Raw genomic sequence first — 25165 nt, 5'->3', positions numbered from 1 at the left:
TTACTCCTAATTTCTTTTTTTTTTGAGTGGGGAGTTTGTCACAAAAGAATGGGGACTTTATTAACATTTCGTCATCTACAAATTTACATTAGGATTAAAGACATACCTAAAGAAAATTAAAGATTATTTGTTACTAGTGCTGGCAAAAACCGGAAAAAAGTGAAACCGGTTAACCGGGTTCCGTAAAAACCGATTTCAGATAAAACCGGTTAGTCGAATAGTTGCTAAAACCGGTTATTCGAATAACCCGTTACTTGAATCGCCAAAACCGAATATCTGAAAATCGGTGCTTTACAGAGACAGACTCGGAGAAATTGTCTAAAAAAAAGGTCTGTACAAAAATCTGGAAGTCAAATTTGTGTACGAAGAAATCGATCAAAAAAAAAAGGTCAATTGCAATCAGACAAATCGATGCAATAATCGGTTATTTGAATAATCGGATATTTGAAGATTCGAATAACCGGTTTTCGGATATTTGAAGAATCGAATAACCGAATAACCGGTTTTCGGATTTCATAAAAATCCGAATTACCGAAACCGGTTAACCGACTATCCAAAAAACCGATTTCAGTTGCCAGCACTATTTGTTACTGATTGTTGGACTCAAAAATTAAAAAATGATGTACTTATTCCAAAGAGAAAAAATATATCATTTACATACAGAATTAGTTATATTTTCATAAAATAGTTTTAACTGGTTTAAACTTAATAAAATATAGAATAGAATATTGTTCTAGGATAATAAAAATAATAAAATTATGTTCTTTAATTTTTTTATTAAAATTAAACAATTAATAAAGGTTAACAAACAGAAAAATGAGTAATATAAAAACAGCATGTATTAAAAGTTTATAATACTGAGCGTTAACAAATAGCACAAATTATTTGGTAATGTTTAGGCAAATTTTTATTTTTAATAAATGGTAATTATGGTTAAATTATTGCCGAGTTATTTCCTACAAAATAATTAACGAAACATTAATTGCAAATATATTTTAAAAAAATGAAAACTTTAAAGCCAAATAGAGGAATTATGCATCGTAAAACCCAGAGCCGTTATTTCTACATTGAATAACAAGATCACGGAACTGCTGTAGAGTACCTTCATCAGCAGGATTTATCTGTGATAATTCTTCTAACTTTGTTAGTTGAGCTCTCATGCATAAAAAATTGGCTATTCTTTTATTGACTTCGAGTAATGGCCACTTTGATCTTTGCTGACGCACAACATTTCTAACGGTTTCTAACGTATCTTCGGACACTTCTTCTGAGAATGTCGGCACAGGTAATGGGTCACCTAATAAAGCCTTGACACAAGCCACCATGGAAAGTGCCGTAGTTTCAAGATGATAACCACCTTCAAGGGCTAATAGGACTCGGCCCGAGGCGAGAGGTTTTAGTGTTTGCACAAGCTGACCGTACATTTCAGGAGTGACTTGGTACCCTCCACCAAGTGGATCGAAAATTCCGGCATCGAAGCCCGCTGATATTATAACAAAATCAGGATTATACGAGTATGCAATAGGTAACACAAGTTTGTACCATACAGTCCAGTAATCGATATTCTTCTTTTTATCCTAAAATTCAAAAATACCTAATGTATTTTTTTTTAATAAGTTTAAATTACATACTTTATTAAAAGGAATGTTTATGTTGTATCCTTCACCACAATTTTTTCCCGTGTATGTGTAATTAGCTTCTTCACATGCAGGGAAGAATTTGTTTTGATCAAAACGGTGGATAGATAAATATAATATATCAGACCTTTCGTATGTTAATTCTTGCGTTCCATTTCCATGGTGTATATCAAAGTCTACTATAAGTACTCTAAAATAAAATAATAATAATTTTTCATGATAAACAGAATATATTCTTACCTTTTATAGTGCAGTTTTTCGGTGAGGTATTGAGCAGCGACAACGACATTATTCACAAAACAGAAGCCTGATCCACCGTTGCATAAGGCGTGGTGACCGGGTGGGCGAATTACTGCAACACCAGCTCTAATGCTGCCATCAGAAATATTTTGAGCAAGAGATAAAACGGAAGAAACGCATTTCCGAATGGCATGGGAAGTTTGATCATTGAAGTACCAGTCCACTTTTTCCGTAATGTTTTTTTGATTTAAGATATTGGATATATATTCTGAACCATGTACTTTTTCTAACCAGGCTCTCTCATCGAATTTTATCAACTGAAACGAAAGGATGAATATTTCTAAAGTGGAGTTAAAACTAATATTACTTCAATATGTTTACAACGGTCTTTCAATCCAAATTCTTCGAAACGTTTTATTATTTCCGTTAAACGTTCTGGTCTTTCTGGAGGACATTTTCCAGTGTCACCCGTCGGCTTATGATTTAGGAGTGACTCATCGTAGACATAACCAACGATATTATTACAAGTCCGACTTTTGGAATATACTAAAATAATATACATTCAAACTTTTAATTTAACTTTACCTTTACTTACCTTTTCTCAATTCTTGTATCATAGCATTGAATCGTTCGATGGTACCGTTGCTCTGGACAGGGTAGCAATCGACGGTTTCATATACGCCAGTACTTTCAACAACTTTTCTGTACTCCAAACAAGTCACATGTTCTTCAAGACTATTAATTGCCATGTTGCCAAACCTCGGATATTCAAACAGTTCCTCTGTCTTAAAGCATTTCCAGTAGTCACGTAAAATGTATTTGATGTTGTTTATGACTTCTTGCAGTAACGGATCTACAGTGGGATTAGACTCGATTGTTACAGGATAGCAAACGTCACCTAATAGAGCCTTTAGCGTGCAAGCTACGCCCTCAGCTAATGATTCTTTGAAGTAGCCACCCTCCAAAAGAACTACTAGTTTTCCATTCGCCAATCCTGATAGGAGCGTTATAAGATGGCCGTAAAAGTGGGGAGTTACAAGCATTTCTCCCTAAGTATAAAAATATTTCTTAAACTGTTAATATTGTAACATACAAAACTGTTTTATACAGCGCACATAGAGAAACACCCAAACTTGTAATAAAAATAATTATGCATTACTTATTATTTTTATTTATTATTTTTCATGGTGAGGCGAGAGATATTTAATATTCAAATTCAAATAAATCTTACTAAATAATTCTTACTGAAATTTACTTCCTTTTATTGCAATTAATAAATCGTTTCCAAATTATTTTAAAATAGTATTGTTAAAAAAATTAAATAATGAAATTTTAAAGTTAATTAAAGCAATCTAACACATATCACATTTGTTGGAGTTTAAGAAACTAAAATGTTCCCTCCTCACCTTCTCATCACCCATGCAAGAATCGTATCCGGAAGAAACCATCACCAAATCAGGGTTAAACTAGAAAAAAAAGTAAAAATTTTAAATTTACCTCAGGACATCCAATGGCAGCATCATATCCAGCGGATATTAGAATGAGATCTGGATTATACTGAAAATGACGAAAGTGTTTATATTATAATGAGACAGAATACGATCAGTTTATTTAATGACAATATACACCTCGTAAGCAAGTGGAAGTAATATATTGAAGACAATCGCCAAGTAGTCACTATCACCAAGGCCAGTCTTGTTAAGAGGCACGTTGACATTGTAACCTTTTCCTCGTCCAGTTCCAATGTAATCGGAATCACTTTCTCTTAAATTTGGCCAAAATTCCCCATGTTCGTAACGATGAATCGAAAAATACAAAACACTAAAAATAACTTTATAAAGCTTGGTAAAATTAATTCATAACAACATACTCATCTCTATCATAGAAAAGTTGTTGTACTCCTTGACCATGATGAACGTCGTAGTCCACGATGAGTACCCTCTTTGCCAAACCTTCTGCAATAGCTACCTCTGCAGAAATAGCAACATTGTTCATAAAACAATACCCGCAAAATGCATTTGCCATAGCATGGTGGCCCGGCGGTCGAATCAATGCAAAACCATTTTTGTACTCGTTTCTCGCCACCTTTAGGGTCAAGGTTAAGGCGGCCTGGGTTGATTTTTTGGTGTCTTCGAAAGTTTCCCGTGTTATAAAAACTGCATCCCATTTTGAAGATTCGTCTTGAAGTTCGGCATCTGATTTTTCTGAACATTGCCTGAGGCGTTCAAATAATTCCTTGGAATGTTTCCGCAGAAAGATATCTTCCGGGAATGTCTCAGGAGTAATACGTTCACATCTTTCTATCAAGTTTAAGGCTTCTAGCCTGCAAAATTCAGATAATTTTTTTTAATTATAGCATTAGAAAAGATATATATAATTCCAATACGATATATTCAACATAAAGTTTATAAGATGCAAACTATAGTTTGTTTACCTCCTTCTGGCACAAACTACTCTTTCTGGATTTTCAGGATACTTTCTGTCCCAAATGCAATAATGACCAGTACTCTCCTGCTCAACATAGCCAGTCTTTTTGTCTTGGAATTGCTTATAATTATTCACAGCCTCATAATGGTCCATTACTTCAACCTCAAGTGATTTCTTAGACGAATATCTTAAAGTTTTATTGCGTCCCTCTGCTATCAACTGCCTCAACTGTAAGGTAATAAGGAATGGTATAGGAGGTAAAAAAATAACTAAAATTTAAATTTACCGATTTAAGTGGAGGTTTTTGAGATGTGCTTTCGATTGAGCCTGAAGTTGAAGGATCACTATAAAATAAGATTCTTTTAACATAAGGCAGTACACAAACTACATTTATTTGTACATAATTAAACAAATTTTTTTCAACCACGTTACAGTTCATAAAAATTTAAATGTTAAAATACAAATGATTACAGTAGATAAAGTGTACATACATACGAATGACTATAATTACGACATAATGAAGACAAACAAGTAGAGCTTATTTGTTAAAAATATATAATCTTCAAATTAATTACGTATATTTTATTAATAGATAACGAGAATATCTAAAGGAAATAAAAAATAAGTATCGTAATGGTTATATTTAATATTCAGAAGGTAGGTACATAATAAATCTAAATCTTTATGATCAAAATTTATTACTTGATAAGAATCTTAAGAATCGTATTGTTACAGATAATATTGTCTGGGTAATATTGCAGTAAATAATAGATTGTAATAAATAAAACAAAGGTTATAACCTGAAAATATACACTTACCCATTATTTTTCATTTGAATATATATTTCAACTATTAAATAATTATATTTGATAAATAATATCACAGATACACAGAGCAGTTTCAACAGGTGATTTAATTATAAAAATAGAAAATAAAAAAATGGAGTCATCGTTCTTTGAGGCGTTTCCTTTGTAATAAATCACAAATCGAATAACATTAAGGTCAGTTCACTTCACTTGCTTTATGCATCATATCTGATCCAACAATATTTTATTCAAAGGTAATTCTATGTAAAGGTAAAAATCTTGTGATTGTTCCTTCAGTTTAATTAAAATTATATGAGATATGGATATCAGAATAAATTGCAAAATGTCAAATGGATATAAAATTCATTTCAGGATTATGTAACTGTATGATTAACTCTTAAAATGTATTACATAAGAAACGTTATTTCCGTACCACATAATACAAAATTTAGAAAAACGTAGCAATTAGGCTTACTTTTTGGTTTTAGTAGACACATGACAGTCTATTAATTCTAATATTTAACTAATGATGGACAATTTATATCTGCAAAATTTTCTTGTAATTCCAGTAACAGAAATATACTCACCTTTGCACTTTTTTTCCTTTGTTCCAATTCCAAGGAAGTTTAACACAAGATTTAAAATGAAAAATAATTTAAAAATTTCGATTGTAATATTCAAGTAATTTTCTTGGATAGTTCATTCCAATTATTCAAAGATTTGAAAGATAAAAGAGAATAATGATTTTTGTATAAAGTTTATTGCAAAAGATAATTTACAACGAAAAAATCAGAACAATAAAAATGTTTATTACTCGTAGTCTTTTCTTATATAAAGAAAATTTAGTACAACACTTAGTTTGTAACTCTAGAGAGCCCAAAACTGTATTTAACTAACAAGCTGTTGACTTTTTGATAATATATGTTGCAACAGCAGCTGAATCCTGTAGGAACTCTTGAGGGATGCCCAAAATACGATAACATTTACTCCTAATTAAACTCAATATTTACTAGAAGGAAATATATATTTTATATTTAAAAAACTAGTCATTGCTACATTTTTCAGATAATTAATGCAATTGACATGCTTTTGTTTCGAATCCCTATGAAAAACAAAAAGGCGATAATTTATATATATTAAATCTAATTATGTCCAGTTTTTTAAAACAGATTAATAATTTCTTCTCCCAAGTAAATATCAGGTTATTTAATTAAATTATAATAAATCAATCCGATTACCTTAATACTATCACTTCCAAGGGGAAGTTTCAATGAATTAGGCACCTTTTTAAATAGAATAAAGTTTTGTCTATTAATTGTGACATTAACAAGAAACAGACGCATTTTTTTGGATATTTGCCAAAGGAATACTATTTTCTATTAGTCTATTAATAATAGTTCAGTTTCTAACCGAATAAAATAGATTCACAAAGAGTGAGCACCAATGCCAGCTTGAAGTGAACACTTTTACCGATTTGCAATTTTTACATTGAAACACGGCTTTGTGAATCTCCCGATTAAATTTACTTAACGAAGTGGAGGCCTAGAAGAAAAATAGTAAATGTTTGTCAATCTTTGGGCCATGACGCAAAAATTCTACAAAGGAATATTTTGTATTTGTACAATAACAGGGTTGTACATCACCATAATTAATAATTATTACATTTTATTAAAGTTTTATAAATAAACATAAATAATTTACGGAATTGTTTATTCCAATGATTGTTTTACATTCTACAGAATTATTAGCCGCTATAACTTGGAATTTACATAATTTAGTTGCATTAAAGCAACTAATAATTCTGCACAGAAAAATAAAAAAAAAAAGATAATTACAAAAACAATTACAATACACGATGTTTTTAACAATAATATACACAAAAACTTAATTTCAAATAACTTTCGTTAATAAAAAAGAAAATGGTAACAACTATTTAATTAATAAAATTAAATTCAATTAATAAGATTTTATTTGTATATCTCAAAAGTGTATAAGAATCCCATAAATGGCATAATCAATTACATTATGATACACAGAAAAACGTCAGTCATTTGAAATTATTCTAAATAAAATGGTTGAATAATTTGAGGGACAAAATTAAATAGGTACTGGAAAATCCGTCACTGACTGAAAGTATATGAAAGAGTCCGACGACTATTTTAAAAATAGTGTATGGCAAAATATGACAGCATATGTGAAATGATGAAAGTGCTTATTTGCTCGCTACTCACCTACTCCTACAACAGACAAGTTGCCTGTCAGGGGAGTAGGAGAAGAAGAAACCGTTGACAACATTCTGCATTGCTCTTTTACAACTGGATCTGCAACAAAATAAAGCCATTTTAAGGAAAACATTAGAAGATAATTGAATATTAAAAATTAATAGCAAAGTTTCAAGAAAGCATCGATTAAGTTAATTGAAAAATTGTTCTATTATTCTCTATTTTCCAAAACATGTACTCACAGAAATAGGCGTGATCCATAGCATCACGTGCGGTAAGGCGTTCTAAATGATCATAACGTAATAGTTTATCCAAAAAGTCTAATGCTTCAGGAGACACTAAATGTTGATTTTCACTATGCACGAAACGTTCCCACCTTTTGCGGGAATGTCTGAAAATCCACAAAAGTATAAAAAAGTTCCAACGGAACAAATTGAAGTCGGTAAAATGGTCACTAACGATATTTTCTTACCTTCCTAATATATCATTGAACCTGGGATCTAGTTCTATATGATATTTGTCGAGATATTCATAAAGCTCTTCAGTTCCTAGGACTTTGGCTATACGGACTAACTGGTCGTAGTTGTCATGACCGTGGAAGAATGGTTCCTTTCTAAAGATCATCGATGCTAACATACAGCCCAACGACCACATATCTAAAGAATAGTCATACATCTGATAATCTACAAGAAGCTCAGGACCCTTAAAATACCTAGATGCCACTCTTACATTATACTCTTGGCCGGGGTGATAAAACTCTGCTAAGCCCCAATCTATCAAACGCAATTTCCTATTTTCATGATCGATCATAACGTTATGTGGCTTTACGTCCCTAAAAATATTGAACGTTAACAAGATCTAACAGTTGGGGTGACAATACGTACCTATGCATAATACCCATACTATGGCAATAATCCAAAGCTTTGAGCAGTTCATATAAATAATATCGTATGTCAAAATCAGTTAACGTTTGGTAAAGCTGCTTAAAATCCGTATTGTTTACATGTTCAAATATTAAAGCAGGTGTCCGCGATACAGGATCCTTAACAACAGCTTCTAATGTGATTATATTTGTACCTCCTCTTAAATTTTCTAATATCTTTATTTCTCTTTTTATTTTCTTCTTTTTTACAGGCTAAAAAAAAAACTTATGAAAAAAATGAACATATATTAATACCGAAGCTTCTTAATGAACACATTTGACACAAATCAGTCTCTAAGAAACTGAAACCACTGTGAATGTGGTACTTATATTGCGATTCGCAGATGACGGACAGATTTTATTTTTTGACAGATCTACATTCTACTTCAGAAAATCTTGTAATATAATATCAATATCTTGAGTGATTTATACTTCTTCCGCATATTGTGAAGTTAAACTACCAGTTGGTAATTCTATTTTACTGATTGTTCTATAAGGCTAAATTCACAAAAATTAAAATTAGTACATGATGTGATATTGATTAAATATTACTCGAGACCTTATTCTATTTAAATAAACTTTTTCTAAATATAAAAATGATGTGATGTTATTATTAAAGCATTTTGTGCAAATTTTTTAGTTTATGAAAATTTAAGAGAGGATGTGATGCCATACCTCAGCCATGCATAGAAAAGCAAAACCAAAACACAAACCTTTAATATTTTAACTACACATTTTTCATTATTTGTAACGTTGATTGCTTCAAACACTTCACTGTATTTTCCACGTCCTAACTTCCGAACCAATTGATAGTCATCTTGTTGGCCCCAATCAACAACATAACTTTCATAGTCCCAATACTCTCTCGGTTTGTGAGAGTTGACATCAGAATACACTCTAGCCTGACTAGATACAGCCATATTTTTATGATGAACTATGCTGTTCACAAAGTGTCGAACATATGACTTGCTTCCTTCGTTACACACTGAAAATAAAAATCAGGTAAATAAAATTGGTATTACAAGAGTGAATAACTTTAAAAACTAGTCAGCTAAAATTGGCTAAGTTACCTTGTTTAATGCACAATTTCGCTATTCTAGAACATTTAATCAGCATAACTACATATCACAATCTTCAAATTTGTGATTTTCATAGTCAATAGCCTTGTACAGGTAGGCACTCGCCATTCCCCACATACTAGACTTAGCAAGAATGGATAAAGCCTACACTTAAATACATCATACCTAGTTCATTCCGAGGAAAACTTATTTACAGATATCCAATTAACACATAGTAATTCAGCTAACCTTTACTGATCTAGCGATTTTTTTTCTCAATTTACTTTAGTTCACCAGTAGCCGGCTTCTTACTAAAGAATCAGAATCAAGATGGAAGGAACTTCCATCCCGCCACGATAGAATGGATTGAAGGCTTATTTCGGTATACCCTATACCCCTCTAAAACTACATTGCAGACACCAGCGGCGTGCAACCACCCCCATTAGCCATGTGCTACGCCCAAAAACACCCAAAATGACCACTGCCACAGTTTTCCGTAAAACACACACAAATAAAATCTTTATACAGATTCAGAATTCTAAATATTTTACCTGTTTAATTCCGTTAGAACATATTGTCTATATCGTTAAAATATTGTATTGCACACCACTGATTTTAATAGAAATCTACAAGCTGGAGCAATTTTATCATAGGTGGCGCAACTTAAATCCGCCAATATTTGAATTATTCTCTGTTGAATGATTTCTTTTTACGTAAATTGTTGTACAGTCGTTTATAAAAAATATCACTTATTTATGGAAAAGCTTTGCACTCAATATTAAACGTTTAAATGAATACTAATAAGGTTACAATTCTTTACTAACTGACATTTAGGGAAACATAAAAAATAATTATTTCAATACATTGTCAAAAAATATATACCAAGTTAACTATTATTTATAGTTGTAAAAGTAGAGACCGAAAAACACTGTATTTTATTGTTTATGATTAAAATAAAGTCGTATTTATTATCATTAAAATAAAGTCGTATTTATTATCATTAGTGCCAATCGCATTTCCACATGACTGCCAATAGATCGTATTTGACCAATCACACCACACAATATCCGCGCATGTGTGTATATACAGGGATGTTAAAAATTTATTGGGTACAACATATTTTTCAGCTACATTTTATTTCATGATAAGGGTGTACTGATATGATTTCCTTTCAGTATAGTAAACAAACTTACTGTAAGAAACACGACAGTTGTAAGAAAATAGAAGGGCTGAGGTATTAAAAAAAAGAATAAACGGTTTAATGGACAGAATAAGTCTTGATATCAATTTATGTTATTATTAATAATTATCAATCTTCGTTAATATATGTACAACCAAAAAAATATTTCAATTGAAATATAATATTTAAAATTATTGACATATGTAGATATAGACTTGCCAAATATTTAATTAAGTCAAGAATTATATGATTGATAAGACCTTAATATCTCATTTAATATATTTAAATCAATATTTTGGGCAATAAGTACAAATGCACCATATGCTGCTCCTGCGGTTAACACCTACGCTCTGACGTCATTACATCCACGCAAAATTTATGCTGCCACTGAACTCTGATTGGTTGCGAAATATTACGGGAATTCCCTCTTTCCACGGATAATTTTTTAAAGATATGATACCCTAAATAAACCTATAGATATATATTTACATCATGTTCTAAATAAATAACGTGCACCCCTTGCTAATTTAGTTATCTAAGTTTTATAAAAATAGGTTTAATTATTATCAAGCTTCATGATTTAATTTTAATTGGAAATTTGACTTATTAGAGCACTGAAAACCACGGGCAGCATCATCTCCTTTCCAATATCCATGCGTAGTGAGGATGATGTGGATACGTCAGATTTTGAGGAACTAACGAAGGTTAACAAGTTTATATATCGATTGTTTTGAGAGAATGTCGTGCACCCATATGTTATGTTTGCCGGTCGTAGTTTTATTTTTATTTATCTTCCACCTTACTTGCTGTGAAGTAAAAAAGTTTCCACTGCTAATGCCAAATGTATATCCGAACAGGGTAAGTGGCAAATTTAAATTTTCCAATGTATACTTGCTATTCACAGACGTACATATAGGGTTGCATATATTATATTTTTCTTTTGCTTTTTGTTATAGATTTAAAAAATAGTTTAAAATAATGTTTAATTCTTAAATAAAATTTAGGATTCCCCTGAATTTAAATCCACCAATAACGATAATTTTATTGTAAGTCAAAGTTTTCTTTTGTAAATTTTGGAATAAAGTCACTAATTTATCACTTTCAGTATGAGAAAAATAATTTCTCAGTTTTCACTATAACAAACTAAAACTGTTACAATACTGAATTGTTATACTACATATTATTACTTTACCATAGATATTGTTTGAGAAGAAATTAATTAGATTATAATTGAATTATTCAATCAAAAATTTGGACTAATAATAATTTCTTTTAGGATGAACTATACCTATGTACACCCGTAAGGGTTGTTGATGACAAAAGTTTTTATATAGGTAAAGATAAATTAAATTTATAGGACCTTAACTACCTTATCATTTTTTTAGTTGGATTTGAACCGAATGCTACGATGAACGTAGCACACCACATGCTTCTTTTCGGATGTACCACTCCTGGTACTACAGATGAATACTGGTAAAGATTATAATGTGTTTGTTTTTTAATAATTCTATAGCTTATTATTTTATTAAATTTCATAGGGATTGTGGTGAAATGGCAGTTGCGGAAACAGACAGTAATTTGAAGAAAGCCAGTCCATGTGCTGAAGGATCTCACGTAAGATTTTTTATAATTAGCAAAATAATTGTGCAAAAATTTGGTGTTTTAGGTCCTTTATGCATGGGCTAGAAATGCTAAAACGCTAGAACTTCCTGAAGATGTTGGATTTCAAGTGGGTATGGGTACAGCGATACAATATATAGTTCTCCAGATCCACTACTCTAAGAAATTTCCTGGTAAATAAGTAAAATAAAATATTTTAAATAGAGACGAAAAATATCTTTTTGTTTTCAGATAAAGTAACGGATAATTCAGGATTGTTTTTAATGTACACAGAAGAACGGTAAGCATATATATCAGAAATAAAATAACTTTCTTTTTAAAAATAAAATAATTATTTATAAGCAGTAAAATGATTCTAGGCAAAACAAATTGGCTGGCGTTGTGCTTTTGGGGGTCGGAGGATCAATACCACCTCGTTCTGTTACATACATGGAAACTGAATGCCTGATAGACGAACCGAAAACAATATATCCTTTTGCTTACAGAACTCATACCCATAGTCTAGGTAATTTGCATTACTCGGGAATTACATATTTTCTCTTACTGCTAATAATTATTGTAGGTCGTGTGGTGTCTGGTTATAGTATCAGCAGAGACATCTATGGAAAAGATCATTGGAAATTGCTGGGAAAGCGGGATCCGCTTACTGCCCAAATGTTCTACCCGGTCTTTGACACTAATCCTATTAAATATGGCGACCGTCTGGTAAGTCTTTGAAAACGCACTAGTACAATTATATTTTTTTATATCCAATTCTAGGCAGCAAGATGTACTATGGACAGCAGAGAAAGAAATAGAGTAACTCAAGTTGGGTGAGTGTTTGTAAAAATAAATTTCTCCTCTATTTTTTGTCGTATAATTATAATTTTGTGTGTAACTTTCTAAATCCAATTGTTTCACATAATTTTTAGACCTACAAATAACGACGAAATGTGCAATTTTTATTTAATGTATTATGTCGAAAATGATACGCCTCTAGAAATGAAATATTGCACTACCGAAGGACCTCCATACTACCACTGGAATAATGAAGGAAATGATTTAAACAGTATTCCAGATAGAGAAGCCTCAAGTCTAGACTAAGCTATTGAACAATTGACCAAAACATGATTTCTACTTACTATTATGAATATATTCCAGAAGAGAATCTATATATATATACCTTATATTTTTGTATAATTATTTTGGGCACGTTTGAAGAGATTATTTTTTATCATATCTACTTAACTATCATCGTACTTACATTAATTTGAGTATAAATGGAGTGAGAATTAACTATGACTTGACAATTAATTCCAGCTGTAGATCTTTTAGTATTTAATTACCTACAGGTTTGAATTTATATAGGTGGACCAAAAGCTAGAAACAAATATTTCCGTGTGTACTCAAATGTTAAATATCTTTCATTTTGCCTTTCCTTATCAGGGAATCTTGAATCATATCAAAGTAGGCTAATTTGTTCCTATATTCCCCAGTCAAATTCTATGTAATTGGTTGATTTATCAACTGGAAAGTATGATGCAACAGACAGTATTAAAGAGCACAATTAGGTTGATTTTTTGATAAAAATTATCAAACTGTTTACTTATTTTATTTGTGTATGGCACTGCACATGAAAAATATAACAAATAGTCAAATTATATAGTTTGTCAATGTATATAAAATTATATATTTTTTATTTTTATTTATGAGAAATGACTGACATAGATATGACATTTTTGGAAGATGAGAAAAAGTGCAGCCATTTTCAATTTTGAATTATTATATATATATATATAATACTGTTTTTATCAATTTACTATATCACATAATGATCACGCTGAAATGGCAAAAATAAGTAATCTCTGTTTACTGGGAGGAAAACGAATCTCTAATTTATCATTTTTATTAATTTGAAAGCTTTGTCTCACCTTCCAAGATAGTCTAGTAACATGTATTTACACATATTGTTTCATTCAGTGAGAGAGTCCGTTATATGAATTGTATATGAATTAAATAAATAGGTGAATAATACATTCTTGATTTTTTTTTAAGGACATAAAGAGCAAATAATAATATACTCATTTATTTAAAAAACATGAAAAACAAATAAAAATATATTCTATAAAAATTATACAAAATTTTAGTTTATAAAATAAACAATAGTTAAGTATATAACTAAACTGTAATAATCCATTTAAAAAAAAAAAATAACTAAAAATTGTTCTTTAAGTTAAACATCTGCATGAAGTTTGTTTCCTACATTTAATTCATTGGCCTTACGAGATGAATCATCTAAACCTTCATCATCAGATATATCGTCTGTGTCAGATGTATCTGTTTCAGATGTCTCATCTGTCTCCGATGAATCGTCGCTATCATCGTCTCTAATTTCTAATTTCGCCATTGGTTGCTCTAATAGCATATGTTGTTCTAAATCGAGTAAATTCAAGCCTAAATCAGCCTTTTTAATATCTATACTGAAAACATCTTGAAGGTATTCTTGCCACTTATTTTTATCCCATTTCATAACGTAGTTGATATAATCTTTTATAAAGAGCTTATTCAAAATATATCTACAGCAGTCACCATTTAAAAATATGTAGTATATCTCAATAAGGCATTTGATAATAAATTTTTCACCTAAGCTTAACAATTTTTTCATATCGACAAGTATTTTTTCACTTAAATTGAAATTTCGATACAAAGGATATATCAAACTTCTACGGAATGAAGAGACGAGCGTTTCTCTAGGAGTTTCAAACACGTCAAGCCAAGAGAGGGAAGCACTCAATTTAACTACATTCCAGCCTGCTTCAGAATTTTCTTCGTAGTATGTTGTACGTTGATTATAGCAGTAGGCATAAAGAATATCAATCAAGGTGTTATGCAAAAAATTTATTTGGATACTGCTCAGGTTGTACACTTTGTTCGGCAAATCTTTTAGGAAATCTAATTCTTTATTGGTAAAAATCAAAGTGGATGTCTCCAAATTTTCCCATGGTGCTACCTGTTTTATTATTTCCTCAATTTCATCAGGTTCAAGTAAATCACAGAGATAATGATCCACGTTGAATTTTAAACCTTCGTTTTTCATTCTAAGTATATGCCTATCTTGTAAATTAACTTTAAATGGATCTACCTCAAATACGTCAAAATATTCAGTATGTAAACTTTTGAAATGAGTACCTCCTAATAAAGCAAAGCCAAAACCAGAATTTAAGATGTGCGATAAATCAGTACAAGCTACTCCTTCTTCTTCAACACCATCACCAGATAACATCGTTATTTTTTTATCATCAGCTTCAAATCCATAAGACACATCTACTTTTTTTACTAAGAACTTTGTTATAAAATCTAAGTCCTCAAAAATTTCTCCCTCGATTGCTTTGGTGTAACAGAAAGTAAACTCTCCTGTATCTGTGTCGTAAGCAGCCTTTGTTTTCTCATCGTCTATTATATTTCCTGGTAATGTTAACCGTAAGTAATACGGCCAACAGGAAAACAAAAAGCAGTTCTCGTTTACTTCAACATCTAATTCTCCCAGTTTACAGTGATGAGCTAATAGTGTAATGGTCAGAGTTTTTGAATCTTGAGACAAAGCGAAGCGTGGTATAAGCATCTTGGTAAAATATATTATATAAAACTAATACAACTACAACTGATACAACTCTTCCATTCTCAAAACAATAAAGTTAGGTTATACATTTAAATCATCTCCAGGGTTGCCAAAGTGCACGAGAAAATATGTTGCTCACGAATAAGAGAATAATTTAAATCTAACCTAAATGGAAAAAACTTGATTTTATGGGTGTACGCTCTAAAACAAATAAAATTTAAAAAATCTATCGCTGTGGTTACTTCCCAGATTGTTATTTTGACACCTACTTTTTCAAGGAGCTGGCAACTCTGATCATCTGTAGTCTGTTTTACCACGACCAAGGTTATTAAAATCGGCATCTATCGAAGAAGAAACTGAAGAAAGTCACATTTTATACACAGATTAAATCCTAACCTCAAATAATTACAAGAAGTAATCCGGTTCCTTATTCGTGTCCTATTTCATAATCGTATTATATTTGCAGTTATCACTTATCAGGTGAGTAATAAAAATTGTAGTATATTCCGTAGTAGTGTATATATTTTTTGCTTATTCTGTTTAAGCACTGAAAATACGTTTTTAAGACGGGTCTCATTAACACTATTTCCACTGATCATTCTAGAACTATATTTTATTTTTATTCAAGTTATAATTTAACTTTAAATACCTACATTATGCACAATACGATTTTCAGTGCTTTTATTCTAAAATAAGACATATCTTCCTTGAAAGCTCATTTTTAGAATGTTTGCGTTAAGGAGAGCTTTCTTTACTTCTCGTTTTTTCTCTTCAGCTGTAAAAAGCATGGAACAGCACGAAGTGGTACCAGATGTTATTGATGTCGCTCCAAAACAACTTGTTGAGGTATTGTCTTTAATTAATAAGTTGAATTAAATTTAAATATTGAATTGTTTGACAGGTCAAGTATCCGAGTGGTGTTACTGTTAATTTGGGCAATGTTTTAACTCCTACCCAAGTTAAAGACCAACCTAATGTCTCGTGGGAAGCAGATAATAATTCTTTTTACACGCTCTGCATGACAGGTGGGAAAATGCTATAGTGACATAGTTAAATTAAATTTAAAAATTTTAGACCCAGATGCACCAAGTCGTCAGCAGCCGAAATTTCGAGAGTGGCATCACTGGCTAGTAAGCAACATTCCAGGCAATGATGTGTCGAAAGGAGAAGTTTTGTCTGAATATGTAGGATCTGGTCCACCACCAAATACAGGATTGCATCGATATGTTTTTTTGGTTTATAAACAAAGTACAAAGCTCAATTTTGATGAAAAACGATTAACTAACAGGTATATTTAATGCAGATGGCAAATTCTATGTTAATTATTTTTTAAATTCAGATCGGGGGATAACCGCGGCTGCTTTTCTATTAAGAAGTTTGCTGAGAAATACAAGTTGGGTCTGCCTGTTGCTGGAAACCTTTATCAAGCAGAATATGATGATTATGTCCCCATTTTATATAAACAGTTGGGAGAATAATTAACCAAAATGATTCATTTATATTATCCTCTAAAGTGTAGCAGTTCCGTTTATTATATATCTACAATAAAACATTTTTAATGCTGATGCCACTTTACTGTCAAATGGGTAAAGAACTAACGTTACATTATTTACATGTTCTTTTTATTTATGTATCTATAAAACCTTAAATGTTTTCAGAATATATTTCTGAAGTTATTGACAAGGAGCCTAGTGCTATTTTAAAAACTTCTTTCTATTTTCCTTTGGATATATTTTTATTTAACTTGAGTTTTCTTAAGAGAAAGTTTGACATTAAAATGAGGAAAAGAAAAATTTTTGTATATTAAAAATGTATTTAAAAAACAAACGTAACAATAACAATTGATTGGGTAATAGAAAATATCTGATGTATGGTTAAACATAATAAAAAAAGTATAAGGTCAATAATCAATACATTAAAGAAACAAATATTTTGAAAATGTAACATTTCTTGATACAAAATATAATACTTATATGTATGAAATTAAATATCTAACGCATTCATATATACTTGAAAAAAAGACTGGTAAGTAAAAGCTTTTTACAAATTATGGCAATCAAAATCACATGAATTTTTACGTACATTTAAAATCTCTTAGCTTACTTAGCTGTTTGCATTTTGAGAACGTAGGTCAAAAAGAGAAAGAAAATTTGAATTAAAAATAAAAAATATTAGCCCAAAAAAAGGTGCCAAAGTCTTACGGGACTTTGGGCCTACAAGGTCCAAGTTTGAAAAGTGTACGAAGTTGTAATACTTGGTCTAGCAAAGACACTAGCCATGAATGGCTTCTGGACTTGCCTTGTCTAAATCTATAATATACAGAAAATATCATGCCTCCTGCGAGTCGCTTTTCCGTTATAGTGCGTGCGTTCTGTTTTTTCTCTATTTCTGAAACGGCTCAATTTACAGCAAAACGGAGGTCATATTTGTAATAAGCATACTAAAGAAGGAGGACAGTACACTTTTCTAAGATGGACGTATTGGGCTCAAAATTGGCACCCTTTAAATACCGCTGAACTAATATTAAAATATGCACTTCGTCTTTCTCTCTTTGTGTTGCACCAAAAATCGACTAGATGTTTTAAAATTGCAATAAAAAAAATAAAAATACACAATAATTACACCGTCAGTATTTTATATAATAAAGGGGGAAAAATCGAATCGTGTTGAATAAATACTGAAAAAAATTAATCATAAAAAATGCACTGTACATTTTCGTTGCAATATAATTAATGTTTTATGAACATGGCACCAATTTTCCCTTTGCCAACTAAAATTTTTGGTTTTAAGTTGGCTGACCTTAAATGTAATTCATATCTATTTTATTCAACGAGACAAAAGAAAAAATTGAGAAAATTCATACCTGCAGTTAGTATAATAACTGTACTCCGTTAAATGAAAAATATTCGAGTAATGTAAAATTGAGGATTTAATCGAGTATTTGAAGTAAATTAGGCCAATGGGTCTATCAAGTTTCGAGACAAAGATGACACCTAACATACGTTAGGGTACTTTTATACACAGAAAATTGTATTTGTACAATTACTTATTAGAACTAGAGTTTGTGCTCTTTTTCTATGTTCACATACATTTTTAGTGCTGCAAGTGCAAAATATATTGAAAAAAACAATGTTCGAGTTAATACTATAGCTAAAAATTATTAAAACAATTTAATGTTGTAATAGTAGATATTAAATAATACGATTACACTTCAGCAGTCTCATAATGAAATAAATAATTTGATTTTTTTCGTCTTACTATTAAGATACTTTTTTTTTCCTATAAAATAATTTTATTATTAAAAGAATCACGAAGTAAAATGACTACCTTATAGTCATACCCATACATAATTTATGATCCCTCCTATCACCCCAACCCCCATTTCCTTTCCTAAGTTTAGTCTTTTTTAATATAGTTGTATAGGTTAATATCAAATTGTCTGGATATAAATGTCTTTTCGCTGATTTAAGCACTTGTTGAACCTTCGAGATTACTGATGTTGATTCACAGTTGTTCTTTTTATGATGCACACCGCTGAAAAATAATATTAATTTATTTTCTGTTATTGTTTATTGTCACTTTACAACAAATTTCTGTGTTTAAATATTTTTAAGTTAAGACAAAAAGTTTTTACCATTCTCCAATATGGAAGACTCTAGGACCTCGGGCAACCATAGCATGTAATTTTTGTTTCAAGCAATTTTGGGATATGTGCTGCAGAGACCAGTCCCAGTTGTAGTCGTCATATTTACAGAAGTAGGTGGCGCATTCAATGATTTGCATCCATGTCGTACGATTAAAAGCCATTCCCATATTATGCTTGCTACTTATCCAAGGCGTTATTTCAACCTTAAATAAATGACAAAATATTGATTGAATACTGAACTACAAAACTTATCAATTTGTGTACTAAATAAAAAAATGTACCCAGCTTTCCATTTTCAATTGAACGTTTTACCTATCATGCTTTTTCAAGCAAATAACATTTTGTATAAATACGTATATGTACATATTACTCATCTACAAATCAAAAGTGTATTAAATATAAGTATTAAATTTCATAATCTAAAATGCAAAAGCATAGATTTATTTTTATTATAGAATCTGAAAAAAAAAAACAGTATTTATATAGTTCTACTGAAGTAATACTTTTATTTTTAATAAAATTAATTACTTTTCTTAGTGAACAAGATGGCAATATACAGGGTGTCCAGAAATGGATCGGTCATACTACAATGGTAATTTCCTTAGGTCTAAATCGATTTAGATCAAGTTACAAGATTTTCTGACACACTACTTTATTTAGTTTAAAAAAAGATATATTTTTTGTGTCACATTCCAGAGAAACTTGGTTTTCAAATTTTTTATACTAGTTACAAGTTACTGACACCTGTGTATTTGGGGGTTTTCTGGTTTAATTAAATATCAGTGTTTTACTAAATTAGCAACTGATTTAAACATTTTTTATGATTTTGACCAACCTAATCAATAGGGTGGCCCAAAAAAAACGAATATTTTTTTTTCGTGTCTCTTGTGAAAACATGTTAGTTTATCATGTTTTAAGAGGCCCCCCATAAAATGAGCTCAAAAGAAATTTTTTTAGAGGCCGCTCAAGATTTTTAAAAATTTCCAAAATTGTTAAAAATTGATTTTTTTTAAATTTTTTTTCTCGTTATTTTATCATTTTCTGGGTTGAAATAAAACTCCGTTCTGAAAATTTCAAATCGATATTTTAATTTCTAAAGGTCACTCATAATTATCTTAACTTTCAAAGTAATGTACCTAAAATGTTTTCGAGCGACCTCTAAAAATAAATATCAACGAACTAATAATTTTTTTGATTGAATTTGATGAACAAAAGAATAGAAATAAATCACGACTTAAATTTTAAAAAATTAAAAAATTATAAATATTTGATACAGTGCGGTAGTAAATTTTGCCTCAAGAAATTTTTTAAGTGTCTCGTGATTTATTTCTATTCTTTTGTTCATCAAATTATAAAAAAAATTATTAGTTCGTTGATATTTATTTTTAGAGGTCGCTCGAAAACATTTTAGGTACATTACTTTTAAAGTTAAAATAATTTTTAGAAATTAGAATACCGATTTGAAATTTTCAGAATCGTGATTTTTTTCAACCTAGAAAATGATAAAATAACGGAAAAAAAAATTCAATTTTTGACGATTTTGGGGTTTTAAAAATCTTGAGTGACCTCTAAAAAAAATTGATACCCTAACATATTTTCACAAGACACAAAAAATATTCGTTTTTTTTGGGCCACCCTAATAAACAAACATAAAACGCACCACAGAAATGAGACAATCCCCAAATCCAAAGCCGACATGAAAAAAAAATATTCGTTTTTTTTTGGGCCACCCTACTAATCATATTCAAAAGTCAATGCGGGATATAACCTTGTGAATTCATTTTGTATACTACATCTAAGTAGACACTAACTTTTTAATAGAGATGTGTTGGTCTAAACCATAAAAATTATATATTTTAGCTGCAAATTTAGCAAAAGAGTGAAGTTTAATTGTATTAAAATACTCCCAAATACTCGTCTGTCCGTAACTGATGTCTGTAGTAAAAAATTTCAATAAACCTTTCTGCTACAAGTTTTCGATAGGTAGGTATACCTTTTTCATAGTAGATAAAATGGAGTGTCTTTATAATATCTTTGATCTAAACTAACTTATTTTTATATAATGAAACTATCCTTGCAGTATGGCCCATTCCCTCCCGGACATCCTGTACGTCCATGATTTTAGAAAAAGTAATCATGCAAAAGTATTTTGTATTTTTTTTAACAATCAATCAGACACGATGCAAAATTTGATACAAAACAGCAAATTGAAAAAATATCAGTTTATAATTTTATATATAATCTATAATAAAGTAAACTGTCAGCAATTAAGAGTGAAAAGCAAACCTGAAAGCAAAGAAAACAGTAGATCAAGCCAAAATTGATTTGTTGACTAATTTTGGAGCTAAAAGATAGATCATGTTTGAGTGGAATTATCGTAACAAATCAACTTTCTACTAAAAATAAAATACCAATCAGCAAAAGCAGTATAGAGGCAAGCTAAGCTACCTTTTGTGAGTGCTGATATAAGGATGGCAGCACTTGAAATGTCCAGGATGGATGAACTTGCCCCACATTTTTTATAAACTGTTGTTTAATAGCGCGCAAAGCCTCTTTCTGCAATTTACAACATATGTACAATGACGGGCAGGGTGTCCCCAAGAAAGATGATTCATGAAAATTTATAAATACATACACGTTTATGCGTTCAAGTTAGTTAGATGAGCCATTAAAAGACAAATTCTTAAAATTAGCAAAGCTGATAAAGAATTTAGCTTTTATCATAGTGAATGCCGCACAGGTTGTTGAATATTAAATCTTTGTGTACAATGTCATTCTGTCCTCCGTAATAAATGAAATAATTTATTCTTATTAAAAAATCACAAATTACTTTTCACACCAAACTGACATCTTGTGACAGTAGTGTGAAACATTTAAAAAATATGCAAGTACTATTCCGTCGCAAACAATTTTATTTCAATTAATGAAAAAGCTACCACTCAAATACATTGATAAGTACTTACTGTACATAATACAAACTGAGACACCCTGTAAGAAAATAGCTATTCCACCAGAAAAATTTTAAATAATGAATAACTTATTAAAGTAAGTAGTAAACAGAAATATTTAACACCCCCGATTAAATAGCTACTTTTAATCACGAATAAAATGCACGAATTACTTAAAAAAAAAAACATCAATGAAAAATACGGTACAGCATATTTAAGCAGCTATATGTATGTTTCTATAAAACAAATCAACAATACCTTTTTGGAATCTCCATAATAATTATATGTTTTTAAATAAGTGCCTAGAGATAATATGTTGCAGTGTTTACACGATTCATTGCAACGTCTCTCCATTAATTTTAAAATGTGTATAAAATCTTCAGCAACATAGTGATCTTCTTCCAAAAATACAACTAATCCAGTGTGATTTCTTGTTACTTCTAATTGATTGAAAACACGGTTCGCCTTCCACCACCAGTGATGCTTCGTTTGTGTGAATTTTGCTTCTCTATAATGACCATACAGATCGGGATATAATGCATTATTGCATTTCTTTAACATTGCCCTATAAAAAATAATTTATTCCTTTGCATTGAAACAATATAATAAACTAGTTATGTAATTCCGTAACTAACAGCAAACAGGTACATAAGCCACAGCATAACTACCCAAAAAACCACCATGCTTTAAATAATAAAATAAACTTACTGTTCACGCTTCATGTCACGGGGACAATCTCCAGGATCTTCACCTGGAAATTCATGTGGATGGGTTTGTATGGAATAAGGATAAAATATTTGTATAACTTTGCAAAAGTCTACGCTTTGTACTAAGCTATTCATTTCTTCATCGTAATAATCGTGTGAAAATACAAGCAGTGTCTGAGATATACCACGTGCTTGGGCCAGGCTTACAATTAAATGACGCAGGTATGTAATGCGATCATGTATCTGAAATAACAGAAAATTAATATGTATGTATATCTTTCGAAAACATTTGCTTTTACCTGTATAACAATAACGACAGAGTCACTTTGCAGGGGCCCAAAGATGTTTTCGTTGTAAACTACTTGCTGCAAGTTATATTGTGCAATACTTCGTTTAATATCAGAGATATTAGGCGCATATTTATAAATATAATTATTGTATGGTGTCCCATTTAAACTTATGGCACTGGTAAAATTTCTCGGCTTAGGTGATAAAAATTTGTGTAGAACTGCTGGTACCATACTAAGTATTGCTGCGTTTGAGTCATTTACTTCTATGTATGGTGGTGTAGATCCACCGAAACTTAGGAAATTCAATTGAAGCCATATAAAAAACACTATAAAAACAATTAATCCAACACGAATCCATGCTGTACCAGTTCTGCGACGCCATATTTGGCTAGTTCCACTGTTCATCATATGGCATATCCAATTAAAAGGAACCTATAAAAGATTTAATTACAAAAAATTTTATTTTTATCATTTATATCTACGGTAATATTTTTAATTAAATTTACTATACTCTACATTCACAAATTTTTGCATTAGAAATATTTGCAGCAATGAAAAATAATTAATAGGGGCAGGCTACACACCCTGTACATCACAGCTTTATAATATCTAATGATCAGTTTTCTTCCTTAATGCCTATAATTATTTAACTGGCCTCAGAAAGAAAGTAAACATTTTCGTTAAATTTGTAACCTCTTCAAAACGGTAAAACTAATTATTTACTAATAACTGCGTTAAAATTTTAAATTTATATGTAAAGAAATGCAGAATAGGTGATGCTTATAATAGTTTCAACGACTTTATATCACAAAAAGATATTCATAGAACTTTTATCTTTACAGCTAAACAATTCTGAAATCTAATGTAGTATTTAATACCTAATTAAATCATAAAATTATTATAAACATCATATATATGTATGTAAAGTGTAGTAATAAACAATTATCATCTGTACTAACCTGGCAACGAACAGTTATTTGCAAACATTGCTGCGGTCAGTACATCCCATATTTCCTAATGGTGTTTAGTTACATGATAATGATTTTTTTTAAATAATATATATTTTCAACAATCCTTAATTATCACATTTCACAAATGCATTTATTTACTCTTCATGTAATGGGAACAATTTTTCGCAACACCAACATACTTCCCTCAACCAGTCACTCGACACACAAATTTTAAACTGCCTCTATAAAAGAATATTAATTATTTGCTATTACTAATATTATAAATCGTACAGTTTTAGTAAGATCATTTGTAATCTATATAGCAGGTAAAATCTACCAGGGATCTCAATCAGTAATAAAATTTGGTTACATGAAAAGCAACCAGTTAACCAATTTATAATCAACTGTAATGATACAACATGGTTACAATTGTTATACATGTGCTACACGGAGGAAGAATGGTTACGGGAACATTGTAGACGAGTGATAGAGAGAGAAAGAGATACTTTGGTTATTATCTTTTTCTCTCACACAGGCATATGATTGGCCAATGTAACTCTTTCCTCAACAATTAGAGAGAAATAACGAGTACTCAAACTATTGCTCTTTCTTTCTACAGCGTCTACACTTTTTAACATGCGGTATATCCCCCATATAGTATATGTTCTAATTATTACTACCACTTGGTTTACGAACCTAGTTTCTTCGATGTTGCCAGTTCTTTACAATAAACAAAAAAATATGCGAAAATATGTCTTTAAATGATAATATTAGAGTTTATTTTAGATTCTAAATATCTTATATATATATAGCATAAAGTACTATTTTATTAATTTGGACAAAATGTGAAATTTCTACTGTAAATCTCTGTAAATATGAAAGCATACTGGCAATGATGTATTCTTTTTGGCGGC

The 25165-nt window shown here is 30.5% G+C and overlaps 6 protein-coding genes across 12 annotated transcripts; 2 read left to right on the top strand and 4 right to left on the bottom strand.

The window, feature by feature from the left end:
* Positions 1-806: 806 nt before the first annotated feature.
* Positions 807-5276, bottom strand: LOC108907506 (histone deacetylase 6). 3 transcript variants are annotated; one of them, XM_018711233.2, is made up of 11 exons: positions 5123-5276; positions 4591-4648; positions 4312-4532; positions 3748-4200; positions 3506-3698; positions 3375-3434; positions 2473-2926; positions 2245-2423; positions 1878-2194; positions 1632-1827; positions 807-1577 (listed from the first exon to the last, which is right to left on the bottom strand). In XM_018711233.2, the coding sequence occupies exons 1-11, from the start codon at positions 5134-5136 to the stop codon at positions 1032-1034; spliced, it is 2691 nt and encodes an 896-aa protein (XP_018566749.1). In that variant the 5' UTR covers positions 5137-5276; the 3' UTR covers positions 807-1031. The 3 variants fall into 3 exon arrangements, with proteins under 3 accessions (XP_018566749.1, XP_018566750.1, XP_018566752.1); XM_018711234.1 differs by lacking the exon at positions 3375-3434 and adding an exon at positions 3284-3343; XM_018711236.2 differs by lacking the exon at positions 5123-5276 and adding an exon at positions 4796-4827.
* Positions 5277-7061: 1785 nt separating this feature from the next.
* On the bottom strand, positions 7062-9960 carry LOC108907494 (casein kinase II subunit alpha). Of its 3 annotated transcripts, none has more exons than XM_018711218.1 (6): positions 9864-9960; positions 8968-9239; positions 8217-8467; positions 7805-8164; positions 7575-7723; positions 7062-7431 (listed from the first exon to the last, which is right to left on the bottom strand). In XM_018711218.1, exons 2-6 carry the CDS (start codon positions 9172-9174, stop codon positions 7334-7336), a joined length of 1065 nt encoding a protein of 354 aa, XP_018566734.1. In that variant the 5' UTR covers positions 9175-9239; positions 9864-9960; the 3' UTR covers positions 7062-7333. The 3 variants fall into 3 exon arrangements, with proteins under 3 accessions (XP_018566734.1, XP_018566732.1, XP_018566733.1); XM_018711216.2 differs by lacking the exon at positions 9864-9960 and adding an exon at positions 9325-9778; XM_018711217.2 differs by lacking the exon at positions 9864-9960 and adding an exon at positions 9499-9778.
* A 1199-nt stretch (positions 9961-11159) lies between these two features.
* Positions 11160-14125, top strand: LOC108907353 (peptidylglycine alpha-hydroxylating monooxygenase). The gene is made up of 10 exons (XM_018710999.1): positions 11160-11350; positions 11769-11826; positions 11878-11965; positions 12031-12106; positions 12159-12285; positions 12344-12392; positions 12472-12617; positions 12675-12817; positions 12872-12924; positions 13024-14125. Exons 1-10 carry the CDS (start codon positions 11231-11233, stop codon positions 13193-13195), a joined length of 1032 nt encoding a protein of 343 aa, XP_018566515.1. The 5' UTR covers positions 11160-11230; the 3' UTR covers positions 13196-14125.
* Positions 14126-14283: 158 nt separating this feature from the next.
* LOC108907470 (protein SHQ1 homolog) lies at positions 14284-15826 on the bottom strand. Its single transcript, XM_018711172.1, has one exon. The coding sequence runs from the start codon at positions 15711-15713 to the stop codon at positions 14325-14327; it is 1389 nt and encodes a 462-aa protein (XP_018566688.1). The 5' UTR covers positions 15714-15826; the 3' UTR covers positions 14284-14324.
* Positions 15827-16072: 246 nt separating this feature from the next.
* On the top strand, positions 16073-17322 carry LOC108907471 (phosphatidylethanolamine-binding protein homolog F40A3.3). Of its 2 annotated transcripts, none has more exons than XM_018711173.2 (5): positions 16073-16190; positions 16436-16556; positions 16612-16735; positions 16785-16998; positions 17050-17322. In XM_018711173.2, exons 2-5 carry the CDS (start codon positions 16437-16439, stop codon positions 17186-17188), a joined length of 597 nt encoding a protein of 198 aa, XP_018566689.1. In that variant the 5' UTR covers positions 16073-16190; position 16436; the 3' UTR covers positions 17189-17322. The 2 variants fall into 2 exon arrangements, with proteins under 2 accessions (XP_018566689.1, XP_018566690.1); XM_018711174.1 differs by having other exon boundaries at positions 16080-16190; positions 16486-16556.
* A 192-nt stretch (positions 17323-17514) lies between these two features.
* LOC108907469 (alpha-1,6-mannosyl-glycoprotein 2-beta-N-acetylglucosaminyltransferase) lies at positions 17515-24456 on the bottom strand. 2 transcript variants are annotated; one of them, XM_018711169.2, is made up of 7 exons: positions 24261-24456; positions 23311-23733; positions 23013-23254; positions 22563-22869; positions 21805-21912; positions 19345-19559; positions 17515-19244 (listed from the first exon to the last, which is right to left on the bottom strand). In XM_018711169.2, the coding sequence occupies exons 2-7, from the start codon at positions 23707-23709 to the stop codon at positions 19034-19036; spliced, it is 1482 nt and encodes a 493-aa protein (XP_018566685.1). In that variant the 5' UTR covers positions 23710-23733; positions 24261-24456; the 3' UTR covers positions 17515-19033. The 2 variants fall into 2 exon arrangements, with proteins under 2 accessions (XP_018566685.1, XP_018566686.1); XM_018711170.1 differs by lacking the exon at positions 21805-21912 and having other exon boundaries at positions 17518-19244; positions 24261-24455.
* Between the last annotated feature and the right edge of the window lie 709 nt (positions 24457-25165).

Source organism: Anoplophora glabripennis, unplaced genomic scaffold (genome assembly GCF_000390285.2).
Source record: "Anoplophora glabripennis isolate ALB-LARVAE unplaced genomic scaffold, Agla_2.0 scaffold5, whole genome shotgun sequence".
Taxonomy (NCBI): Eukaryota; Metazoa; Arthropoda; class Insecta; order Coleoptera; family Cerambycidae; genus Anoplophora; species Anoplophora glabripennis.
The sequence above is the reverse complement of the archived record's forward strand: the minus strand, read 5'-3'. Positions and strand labels throughout refer to the sequence as shown.